The 13,114-nt window shown below is 37.6% G+C and overlaps 1 protein-coding gene across 1 annotated transcript; it reads right to left on the minus strand.

Annotated features, from left to right (window-relative positions):
- Positions 1-2,099: 2,099 nt before the first annotated feature.
- On the minus strand, positions 2,100-5,224 carry mnx2a (motor neuron and pancreas homeobox 2a). The gene is made up of 3 exons (XM_026295928.1): positions 4,536-5,224; positions 3,338-3,492; positions 2,100-2,511 (listed from the first exon to the last, which is right to left on the minus strand). Exons 1-3 carry the CDS (start codon positions 5,005-5,007, stop codon positions 2,173-2,175), a joined length of 966 nt encoding a protein of 321 aa, XP_026151713.1. The 5' UTR covers positions 5,008-5,224; the 3' UTR covers positions 2,100-2,172.
- Positions 5,225-13,114: the final 7,890 nt, after the last annotated feature.

Consider the following 13,114-nt stretch of genomic DNA (forward strand, 5'->3'; position numbering starts at 1 on the left):
GTCCTAATGTCATACACAAAGAACATCCTGGGCTTTCAAGTGATGTCACTCAAGTTGAGGTGTTACCAACAGGGCTTGCAGTTTGTCTTTCTAAAGTGGTAGGAATGGGTGCAACTACCTTTCCTGGCAGTAAGAGAGGTAAATTATCAAATTTATAAAGGCAGTATATGCTTGTTCTTCATAATAATATTGTTTTTATTTCTAAAGCTCTTAACCATATTATGTTACAAGTTTAGGAAATTATGTTAATTTTGAGGCTTTCAAAATACACATTTTATCCTTTGTAGGAGACAAAGGGACTTGCTTCTTCTCATTTTCAGCCACTTTCCTTATTGTAGAAAGAGCATTAAATGAGGCAGAAACAATTTGGATGAAAATTTGTGTAGAAAATCTTGCCTTGTATCCCAAAAACAAAAAAACTGTGAGGCAGAAAATGCCTGGCTGGTACTTTTCCTTATGAGATGCCAGGTGTTGTGTTGAAGCTAATTATCTGGTTAACCAGGGTCACGGGGATCTGCTGAAGCTTATCCCAGCTCTCTTTGGGTGAAAGACAGGGGTACACCCTGGACAGGTCTTCACAAAAATCTTCAACTTCAAATCTATTAGCTTTATTCAAAACTGCTGAGTTGGCAAATGACACAATGGGGATTAATCAAAACACAATGATCTAATCTTGTCTATAGATTATGAATAGTAGAGAAAGCAGTTCTCAACCTGTTCTGATTCCAGAGGCCTCAAATACTGATGATTTGTGAAGTACCTTTTAAAAAGTGCCTCTTAACCCAGCAGCTTTTGTTTCTATCCCTATCCATGCAGTTTTTATCCTAAATTTGATTGTGTCTTTTTGGGCCTAAACCTAATCTAACCTAACCATGTATAGTTGTGCTTGAAGTTACGATAGATTTTGGGCCGAAATTTAAGGAATAAGCGGGTATAGATAATGGATGGATGGATGGATTTTTGTGAACTGGCTATGACATTTTGTAATCCTGCTGTATGTTTTATATTAGTTTGTAATGCTTGTAAAGTGAGAAAAACTAGTCAGAAGTGCATAGAAATTGAAAAATCATTATTACATAATTGCTTATTCTGTCATTGTTGTGAAAAAGCAAGACCTGTTGTCCACTACAAGGGATACGTTATTACCAAAGACTAAAAAAAATGAATTAATTGCAAATTGTACACACTGGGCCTTTAGTCTGCTTCTCTGACTCAAAACAAAGTCATGTATGCAACTTTATTTTCCAAATTATCCAAATTATCCCACAAAGCCACTAATGTTGAAGTTGAAGTGAAATATATTAAATTCTATCATTTTAAATGATATTGACACCATGTATGAGATTAGTATGAGAATAGCACTGGGAAAATACAGAGAAAATGCTATATCAACAGTTAATTTAAATACCATATACGTGCAGCCATTTCTTTGTATGAGTGTGGCTTTAATTAAATATAACATACATGCAATACAAAACAAACACTTTGATATTCTACAACAAAATTTCATGACTGTATAGTCAGAAAGTACTACAATAACCTGAGTGGTATTTATATCACACAATTATAGTGCTCTAAATCTTAAATTCAGTTAAGGTGAATCCAAGTCTTTAAAATAGGAAATGCTTCCAATATTAGTCATATATTTGACCAGCATTTGTAACAGTCAAGGTGGCACTGAAAATAATGTAACAGTGTCTCTCCTTACAACATGGATCTCCCAGTTCATTTATCTGCTTCTTTGTTGACTACCTTCCATAAAAGTGCTATTACACCTCATACAAGTTTACTTTGTGTACTATATTAATTAGTTTATTGCAAATGACATTTTTCATTTTATTTTAAATCACATGTGAATCATGCACAAAAATGCCCATTATAAACCAGAATTATTTGTTGTGTCTAAAGGCCATTGAACCATTAAATGTTAAGGTAAATAAATATGGCATTATCCTGCTTTGATGCAATCATTTTTCATATCCAATCCAATGTACAAATGTTGACATTCCTTCTTGCTAATTTGAGAGCTCTGGATACAGATATAGCACTATAGGTTGGGCTGAGAAAACTGAATGATCCTCTTCATGCCACCATGTTTGCGCACCTGACTGCATTTTGTATTGTCTTTTTAAACATAAATATCATACAGTAAATGTATGCACAATTTTACAACTATGGGGAAACCCCGCTTCTCATTCTTGGGCCTCCCTCATCCAGCTCCTTCTCTGAGTAAGAGGTGTATTTACCTATTCCTCCTACAGGATGCCCCATAAAGCCTACAGAACCTAAAGAATATGCCCTCAGTGCCTCTTCTTTTTCGTCCTCATCCTCCCCTTCTAGCGCCTCTTCATCCTCCAGACCTGAGCTGTGTGAGTCACCCCGGTTCTTTGCACTGTGTATATCTATCCCATTTCTTTCTACATCAGTCAGTGGGGTGGTCGAGGCTGCTTGTTCCTTGGTTTTGCGACTTCTCTTCCACTTCATACGTCTGTTCTGGAACCAGATCTTAACCTGATGAAAGACAAAAGGGATAAATAGTTTAAAACACCAAGATAGCATTACCATGTCCTAAACAAGTATGATGGTGAGCAAGCTTAAACATATTTTGGGACTGTTGCAGAGATATTTATTATGCCTAAACCAATATGTCTATATTCATTTCAAAACATACTGTAGTTTACCACTTTACACAGACACATCGTGGCATAATATAGCAATGTTACACTGCAGCTGCAGTATATTATACACTATGCTCGCCTATCATAAGTAAATCTCATGGGTTGATTTATATTATTGTTCTTTCTTAATATTTATTTTTATGTTTATTTGAAAATACAACATGTTAAGCCTTGTGAAACTGAAAACCCGGAAAATGTAAAAAAGCAAATAAAATTGAACAATGTATTTTTCTTCTTTCTAGTTGTAAATGATAAAACTGAGGATATTTCACAAAAATGTGCATTTAAGTGTGCAATGATAATTGATGTCACATTTGTAATCTTGGCATTTTCATTACAATAATGTTTAGCCAGTATCTTAACATATTTCTGCTTGTAATTTAGCAATATAATCTAAAAGTAAATAAAATATGATGTGTTAAATACATAAAGTATTAACTGTTAGTACTTGCTAGCATTAGTAGCTTCCAAAAAATGTCTCTCCATCTGCTGAGAGGCCTTGATTGGTTGTCTGCTGTGCTGCTGCAATGCCGTGCAGCATTGATCTATACATATTTTGACAGAAACTATGCTGGATGGGTTAAAGAAGATATACTCACACATTAACATAAAGTACAGCATAATATTCAATACAATATACACTACACAGTATCATTCACCTGAGTCTCAGTCAGCATAAGTGAAGTGGCCACCTCAAAGCGTTTAGGCCTGGACAGGTACTTGTTGAGCTTGAACTGGTTTTCTAATTCCAGCAGCTGCTGACTGGTGAAAGCTGTCCTGGGCCTCCGACACTTCGCCAACAAACCTGCCTGGGCCTGGGCTGAGACAGGAAATGCAGAGTGGGGCAGAGACAAACAGTAGCAGACTGATGAAGTTATTTAGTATATTTTATCATTTATTTCATCTATTTCATTAAAAACACAACATGAGAGTTGTGAGAGTGTGCCCAACATGAGAGTGTGTCCATAAATGAATGAGTGCTAAAAAGCAAAGAAAGGAGGAAAAAAGCCAAATAATTTGACAGATACTTTACAATACATCTTCAAAGGACACATCTAAACATTTCAGTGTGGCTCTTATTTCGGTATCTGGCTGCCACAGAACCTACCTGCCTGTCTATATTTCTGTCTGTATAGCCAATATCTTGATGTCTCTCTGTCCCTTAACATTTATTGCCCTAGGTGAGGTCATGCTGAAAGGATATTGCTCTGGTGGGGTAATAAACCTTCACAGAGGTCCATTTCCTTAATGAAAACTGTATAAATGTTATTAATTTATTAAGTGGTAAGTCTATTTCAAGTGTTATCATTACTGCAAGTGTTGCCTGTTATTTATAACCATTAAAATAAATTAGGCTATCTTTAAGTGACAGCTTCTCAGTGTCACGGTCCTTTCAAATCTAAAACCAACACACAGGTGTTACTAGGCCCTAAATTTTAGGGGAGTGGGAGAGCACTGGTTTTTTAATTCAGTTCCAACGTGGTGTATAGCTCCAATATTCCTAAAGGTTTGTGCTTAAAAGTTCCTGAAAGTTTTGTTTTTTTAATTCACTGAAAATAAAAAAGTAGAAAAATGGCCTTGACAAATAAAAAGACGTTACAGAGAATATTTTAATATTTAGGCTTAGTATTAATATAATACTCTTCTGGCTATGCGATTATTTGAGAATTTATATTTTAAGCTGATAATGTAATATTACAGAGTAAAATCTAAAAACGTTTAAAGGATTAATATCCTATTATTTGAATAAGGTTATCTCATCCGTAAACCACATTGAGGAGTGGATAAACGTGCATTTCAGTTCTTTTATCATCTTAGAGGTAATTTTAAAGTGTATTATGAGACAGGGCCTCTCACCTCCAAAGTCACCAAGTCCTGGTATTATCATCCCGGCTCTGACCCAGGGCTCCAGCGGGAGAGTCCCGGCCATGGGCCCCTTCAGCTGCTCTGGGTACGGCTGGACCAGTTGCGTGAAGCCGGGGTAAATAAAGGATGCGGAATGCGGACCTCCGAGGGCCGCCAGAGGGTACACGGAGCCCGGGTGCATTCTTATGAGATCGTCTTGCTGCAGAGCAGCGAATCCAGATAGGGATAGGTTGAAGAGAGGAGTTCTGGAGGGGACCCCTGGTTGGTCTGGAACGGAGTTTGTTGGGTTTGGATGAGGGGAGGGCGTCTCAGAACCGCGGTTCGACACGGGACTGTCGCCGGGGCTCCTGCTGCAAAATAAGGCCGGGGGGGACGCACAGTTGTCATCCGTCCTCTGTTCCACGTCGTGCGCCAGCAGCGCATCAATGCGAAAGTTTTTGGATTTGTCCATGGTGGTAGTCATTGTGTTGAAAGCTATCTCCAGTGAACAGCTGGCGTTAATTCGTCAAACACTTGCTCCAGTTCGTGTTAACACCGTATTTTCAGAACTTCAACGATAACCTAAGGAAAAAGCCCTCTGATTAAATTTAAATTGGTGTCTGTTTCTGTACACGCTACAGTGCCTAAGACTGTAACGTCAGCAGAAACCGCTCATTCCTCTTCCCTGAAGAAATGCCTTCTTTCTGACCCACGCCACTTATGCCATGTGCGTAAAAACACTCACTAGGTCAAACAGTGAATTGAAAAATGACTCGCACACAATTGCGCTTTAAAGTCTGCTCTGTTGTGATTGGCTAGAGCGCCCCAGCACAGGGGCAGGGTATACTCATTGTAAAAGGTTAAGTAAAGGGATTCATGCACTACTGTAACAGAAGTATATTAAATTCAAGGGTAATATAATTCAACACAGCAAAGATTTAAGAAGTTTGTGGTCATATCACTATCAGGTGAAACTACACTACAGGAAAAAACATTTCTAAATTTAATTCCTATTTTAATGTATGAACACATGGAATATGTTCTTTTTTTCTTTCTCTCTTGTCTGTCTGGCAGTCTGAAATCCAGTTCCATCCTTGCTTCAGATGTGTTACACACTGAAGAGCATGTGAGACCTATGGACAAACACACTTTACAGCTTTATTGCCTTAATTACTGTCATCTCACCTTAGAAAGATGACAAAATTCATGATTTTACAACTAACTTTTCATTAAATTTTATGGCACTGCTAAGCTTGACAGAAACTCAGCTGTTCTTATCAGTGGTTGCTGCTATGATTATCGTCCATCACCACACCATAGAGCAGTTAAATGAGCAGTAAACTGACAGAAAACAAACTCATTTTCTCTCCCTGCAGGTCAGAGCCACACATACAAAGAATGGACCCTGTAGTTGCGTGGCATTTATTTCCTCACCATGGTATATGCAGTGTAGTCCCCTCCTCCAAAACATATTGACATAGAAGAGTACAGATTATATATTAATATAAGCAAAGCGTGAATCTAAACAACAAATGGCATCTTCTGATTCTTACCCATCCCTGAGAGATACCTCAGTGTAGAAGTGTGTCACAAAACTGCATCTAAGAAGGCTTCTTCCTCAGTGTGGTGATTTCCTGCCAGTAAACGGGACTGATAATGGACAGACATAGCCCTGGGAAAACAAACTGATCTCCTTTTCAAAGACAAACACACCAACACCTGCTGATCTACCCAACATTTAAACTAAATTATCACTAGGTTCATATGTGTACAGGCATGTGTGTGTGTGTGTGTGTGTGTGTGTGTGTGTGTGACATCAAGGTAAATGATTATCTGAATATCATGATATGAAGGTTTGCAAGCATTGCATTTCTATGATATCAAAGTTTAGTTCAACAGAAATAAAATGAATCCATCTTATGGCACAACTGTACCAGGAACAGCAGTTGTAGACAAGGATTAATCTAATGAACTAATGAACTGAAATAAATCCTGATAAAGCTTCTTACTGCATTTGTACATATGTAAGATGTCCTGATGCTATGTTTAAAGTCATCTTACAGAAGGTTACTAATTTACAAGTTACATCATCTTCCATCAGTCACAGAGGACCATACTCATGCACACTACAGAGGATCAAAAGCAAAGATATTTAGAAGATGTGGATGCAGAAAACTGTCAGACTAAACACATAATTCCACTTTTCTTTTGTCATACTTTTGCAAACATTTTTTTAGACTTTGAAAAAAAAATATATATAAAATATATTCATTAAATTCAACTATAAAATACTGAGAAATAGAATAATGATTTTTTTTTAAACTAAAATTGCACATAACATGGCAAGATTCTCATTACTTTGTTGTTTAAAACTGTAAAAGTCATACTTGAGCTACAAAATCCACAAATCCACAAAGGAAGTAACACCACATGGAGCATACATTTTTAATCGCATTTCTGCTAGTTTGGCAGTAGGAGGAAGTGCTTGAAATACAAATAAATGGCTATCAAGTTCTGCATGACATAATTTATGACTAAATACATGCAGTATTTGTTATTTATGAGGTCATTCTTTCACATCGCCCTTGATAGACAAGTTACAGTCAAGTATTATGTAGGACAAACAAAAGTTACAAAAGCCTGCCTTAAAAAAATGAATACTTTCTCATATGTTCTCATATGAGAAAGAGTGCATCACATAATTTGATCAAGCTTTTACAGTATATCTTGACAATGATATCCAAGAACAAATATCACACCATTTGAGATAAGGTCCTCTAGATATAAAGGACACAGTGATAGAAATTTCACACCACTGAGTGATATTATGTTTGGTAATATAAAGAAATTGTGATTTAGGGTCATTACATTTCTGTGTTAACAACCCTTAACAACATAGTCTTTGTGCTGATATAACCAACACCCATAGTTTTTATCTATTCACAAATTGATAGCAGTCATAACTTGATAGTTTGTACTGTAATATACTCAGGTGTGAGGATGGAATGACTGTAAGAGTAAGGTTGTCATGTCTGAGTAAAACAGCAGCTGAAGGCCTTCATCTTGAAAGGCTGGGCCTTGGAATAAACATTTATTGAGTCAGGAGGAAATATAAGAAATTTAAGTTGCCCTTCCAGGCTGGACAGCAGTAAGGAAGAAGTAAAATTGAGATATAGAGTAAAAATTTTCAGTGTGGTCAATAACCTTCCTAACACGTAGAAATTTGCATTCATAATTAGCAGTATATACTGTACTACAGTAGTACTACATAGTGCACTACAGCATATGATTAGTGATGCTTAGCTAGGTACTTACATTATTTTTTAGCAGAGGTTTAGCTGGGTATGCATTCCTTATCACAATTATATTTAGTTTCTCCATGTGTGGAATTGTGATAACAGAAGATACTGGTACATTAACATTTATATTTTTTTATTTGCAAAGGTGGAAAAAACCAAGTATTATTTTGCATTGACTACTATTTTTGGTCAATCTTATAATCAAAATCACAACTAGACGTGCATGTGTTTGGACTGTGAGAGAAAACCCGTTCAGACATGTATAACTCCACACAGAAAGGCCAAAGATAGGATCTTACATATAGGTAAGATATGTGCAAAGGCGCTCAGACACTTATACTAGCCTATATATAGACAAGAACAACAATACAGACCACAGAGTGAAAATGGGCATGTCTGGGAGACACAGAACAACTACTCAGGCCACTGGTCCTCTCTACATAAAAGAACCATTTGTGTTGCCTCTATTCATACACAAATGTAAAGAGAGGTTAAGTCAGTGGGCGATGTCTGTCATCCCAACATAGTTAGGAGGTGAAAAGGTTGACACCATCCCAGCCTGGTGCACAGGAACATGGGGGTGAAGGATGCATTTAAAAAAACTAAATTATTTTTACTAATTTACTACAAGAGATCACTTTTATGGATATAAATAGCCAAAATAAGATTTTTAAATCTGCCCATGGATTTTATTTGTTATGTCTAGACAAGTACATACATTTGAAGAATTCCAGTCAAATTCTGGAAGCAATAAAATCATTTAGATTCCATCTGAATATACACATACGGCTATTTTTTTCATGTTTACTGTCTTGGTGCCACTGTCCTTGTACTCTATTGGCTAAAGATCACAAGCAAAGCATCCAGTGGTAATTCTGGTGTTAACTTTCAGTTGATGCTGTCAGCCATGACAGCTATTACAGCTTGTACTAATTACTCAGTTCATATTCTGTGTTTTCTAAATGGGTTTTTCTGCTCATTTGGCAAATGTAAATGCTTGGCAGATGTGAACAACACAGATTATACCAGCTAGTGCATTACTAAAGTAAAATATGACTATGCATCCCAGCAGCAAAAAGAAAATCCTCCCCAAATCCCCCATATATAGAGTATAATAAGGCCTGTTGTTCTCCTGCTGTCTGTGTCCTATTGTGGGATCTAGTCTGATATCTGCTTTTCTATTCTGTTATACATTGTCATGCCCTAGTTGTGCTCTGGTTGGCCTAATGGACCTAATGGACCACAGGGGAATAAAACACTTCCTGTTTTAGCAGCGATGGGTGTTCAGGGTTGCAAGGTCCAACATTGTTCAAAATGAGTTGATTAATGATAGCCGTCACAATGGAGATCAGACCATAATGAGTAGGACAAGAGGGAGGAGCAGAGGAGGGAATGGAGGGAAGGTGGGAGGAGGAAGGCTGAGATTGGATGATTATTACTTTGAACAGTAAACAGTGAGATGGCAGCACAATGAAATGACCCTTCAGGGTAGAAGTGGAGAGAGAGAGAGGAGAGAAGGCACAGAGCTAATTAGTAGTAAACAGAGCTCTGTGAATGAGAGGAGGAGACAGACACACGTAGAGCTGGTTAACACACAAAGACAGGGGCAGTGATGGGCAGGCAGAGCAGTGGCTGCAGAGAGCAGTTAAACATCTGTTGCTCTGTGGGACACCCAGACTGCTGTGTAAGGTCAGGCTCCCAAAATATGCATTACTCAAATATTCCTTCTTTACCACAAAAACATAAAAGCTGTAAACTAGTAAAAATGTTACAAAAATTGATGCATATTTAAGAACATTTGGGTGACTAATGAATGAGTGATGTTCCACTTTGATTATATATTTCATTTCATTTGCAGAAAACACAGGCTTTCTCTTTGTTTTTAGCTCCTAGTAATTTTTGGTGAGTTATTTCACTTCTGGAACTGATGCTCAATCCCCTGCGTGTGCTTTTGTGAGTAGACACAGAAAATAATTCCTCCTACAGTCATAGAAATAGATTTACCAGTTCTGTAAGCATTGGCATGTGCCATATTTGGTCAAGAGTCAATCTTATATGAGTAGCAATCCAAATGTTTGAAGAGGCTTGAAGACACAGATTGTTTCATTACATTCAGCCATTGATGGCCATAGTGTGGATGTTGGTGTAATTCATCTTGATTATTCACCAACAGCAGCTTTTACTCACAAACAGAACAGCTGTATCCGAGGAAGCTAGAACTAAAACGAAGTTGGATGCTACAAGAACTAAAACCAGAATTAATATTGGTGTGGCTAAAAAGTGACGCCATGGTGGCCATATTTCTGTGTGACAAATCAGTTTCATTTTGTCTGGGGGGGGGATTCTTTTTATTTTCCTGAAATCTGTAACATTAGTCAGTATAACTGTTAAGCTAAGTTATAGCTGAATGAGCCATGAGAATTGCTATGATCCTTTTCTTAGTGTTCTCTCATGGAAAAAAAAAGACTAAGCCTTGCATTTTCATGTGTCCTGGAGGAGTCTGGAGAGAAGTCAGAGTGGAATTTCTTCGGTTGTCTACTTCTGAAATTGAGGCTTTTCCAAGATCACTAACTGTAAACTGCAATCACATAAAACTGTTACATATTCCAAGCTGTGAAAATAGTTCATGAGGTTTTTCAACCTTGACCACAAAGGTCATCTAACCAGTCAGCATTGCTATATGAAGAATTTTCCCCTGTACCTCTGTTTTTGAACTGTATAACTGTATAACACTGTATAGATATCTGACTAAGTACAGGCTGAGTGAACACCTTTCTTCATCAGCTTTTCCTTCTCTTATTTCTTTGTATATTATCTTTCTATGACTATTATTCCTGCTTATTTGATCTAGTCCTCATCATTCTCTCCACACCTCTCAGGACTGAGACAGTTCAATTAGCCTTGTGGTCTGAGGGCACTCCCACCAATCCATAGCTATAGGCTTTAATCAGCTTCATAGATGTGTGTGTGTGTGTGTGTGCATACATCTGTGTATTACTCACATTGTAGGAACCAAAACGTCCTTACACATTATGTGGACTTGGGATTCCTCCTGGGGACTAGATGCTGGTCCCCATCAGATAAATATTTATTAAAGGGAACCAGGGATGGATACAGTATCATCTGATTCCAGGTCTAATTAGAGCTTGAGGACCTGCTCACTTTCTTCTCCCAGTGTGGCAGAACAGACAGAAGAGAAGAAACCTCCAGCAGAACTGGGCTCAGTTTGGGCGGCTATCTGTCTCGATGGTTTGGGATGAGTGGATATAGGAGAGAGAAAAAAACATCAACAATAAACAAGAAATAAACTCAGACCTATAGCAGCATAACTTGTTGCTATGGGCCTAGCTGTAAGCTTTCTCAAAAAGGAGTGTTGTAAGTCTATCCTTAAAAGTACAGCGTGTCTACCTCCTCAACCCAGACTGGGAGCTGGTTCCACGGGAGGGGTGCTTGATAGCTAAAGGCTCTGCCTCCCATTCTACTATGAGGTCTTTAAGGTATGAAGGAGCTTGATCATGAAGGGATTTGTATGTGAGGAGAAGGATTTTAAATTCTATTCTGGATTTTACAGGGAGCCAATGAAGAGAAGCTAATATAGGAGAAATATGATCTCTCTTGCTAGTTCCTGTCAGGACTCTGGCTGCAGCTGCTTTTTATGGAGATACTGGGACATCCAGATAGTAATGAGTTACAGTAATCTAGCCTTGAGGTAACAAATGCATGGACTAGTTTTTCTGCATCATTTTGAGACAGGATGTTCCTAATTTTGGCAATGTTGCACAGGTGAAAGAAGTCAGTTCTAGAGATTTGTTTTATGTGTGAGTTAAAGGACATGTGCTGGTCAAAAATAACTCCAAGGCTTTTCACATTAGTGCTGGAGGCCAGGGCTATGTCATCTAAAGTAGCTATATTGTAAGATAAACTATTTCTAAGCTCAAATACAACAATGCTATAATAACTACAATGCTAGAATAATGCATTGCTACCATCATGTCTCTCACACCTCTGAGATCTCTACTAAATAATGAATAAATACTTTAAAATAATTGTTTTAAAATCACTTCTTATCCATTACATTTGAGAGAAAATGACTTCTTGTTCCTGTAACATTTCCTACTGTATAACCAGCCTTCTTTTGCCAAACTCTTGAAGATAGGATTTGGTCATTCATATTTAAAATTGGAGGGATGTATACATTTATCATTACTTGGACAAACCAGCTGACATTCTGCCTTACAGTTCATATAGGATGTAATTTAGGTACCTGTGGTATGACACCTGGATTATACTTCACATAAGGAGACATAATTCACTGGCATATCACCACCACGCTCATGTTTTTCATTTATCCCTTCCTCCAACCCTCAGCACCTGACAAATTTAGATGAAACATGTTCCTCAGGTGAGGAAGATTAAATAAAAAGAGTTGGTGGTTGCATAATGGTTGCAATTTGGGTAATGTGTGTAGGCTGCTGGTTTCTAAAGTCATTTCATACAGTAGCTGCATATAGGGATATGGCTTTATTCCCTTTGAAAAACATAGATTTCAATGACCTCCACTATAGTTTAAAAGCAATTTGTATACAGAGGTGCTGTAGCGACAACGACATGTTTTCCAATGAATTTTATTTATTTATTTATTTATTTTGCATTGTACACACATGGTGTCAACTGTGGCATTGGTTCTTGCTGTTTCTGTAGATTTGAATAATTGCACTGTAACCATGTAAATAAAAATGGATTACCATAGAAACAGCTAAAAGACAACAGCAAAATTCTGTGCATGAGACCAGGTTACAGGGCCGTTCTGTCTAATAAAGTGCCAGACATAAAGTTCAGTGGTGGTAGTGGGATAATTAGAGACAAAATATGAAATACATTCACAAGGAAAATAGGAACATTCCCTGCTTTATATGTTTTGAGTAGTAAGCAGTATTAAGAACCATGCCATTACATAAAAGAAATCTATACACAAATAAACCTTTGTAATGCTGTGTGACAAATGCTAGTGCTTGTGTCCTTGTTTACAGGAGAATAACATGTTACTGGGAAAGAGGCTAAGGGTGGGTTAAGAGTGGAATTAGCTTTGCTTTAATTGGTCATTTTGACAGAGCCAGGGCTGACAGGTTTGGAGGAGGGGCTGTCACTGGTGATGTATGTTGTCCCATGGAGAAGATGAGATTTCATTTCCCTAATTGATGCCCTTGTGCCCTTATTTTACACCTTCTCTTGTTATTGTATTGGTCCACCTTCTGCCTCTAGTTCTACCCTGCCTTTGCTTTTTTCTTTGCT

This window comes from Mastacembelus armatus, chromosome 21, assembly GCF_900324485.2.
Source record: "Mastacembelus armatus chromosome 21, fMasArm1.2, whole genome shotgun sequence".
NCBI classification, from domain to species: Eukaryota; Metazoa; Chordata; class Actinopteri; order Synbranchiformes; family Mastacembelidae; genus Mastacembelus; species Mastacembelus armatus.

Excerpts from the sequence above, each read along its gene's own strand:
- mnx2a (XM_026295928.1), bottom strand. The coding sequence starts at position 5,007 with ATGACTACCACCATGGACAAATCCAAAAACTTTCGCATTGATGCGCTG. Across the intron at positions 3,493-4,535 it reads AGGACTTGGTGACTTTGGAG|CCCAGGCAGGTTTGTTGGCG; the intron begins GTGAGAGGCCCT and ends TCTCAGCCCAGG. Across the intron at positions 2,512-3,337 it reads TTATGCTGACTGAGACTCAG|GTTAAGATCTGGTTCCAGAA; the intron begins GTGAATGATACT and ends GTCTTTCATCAG.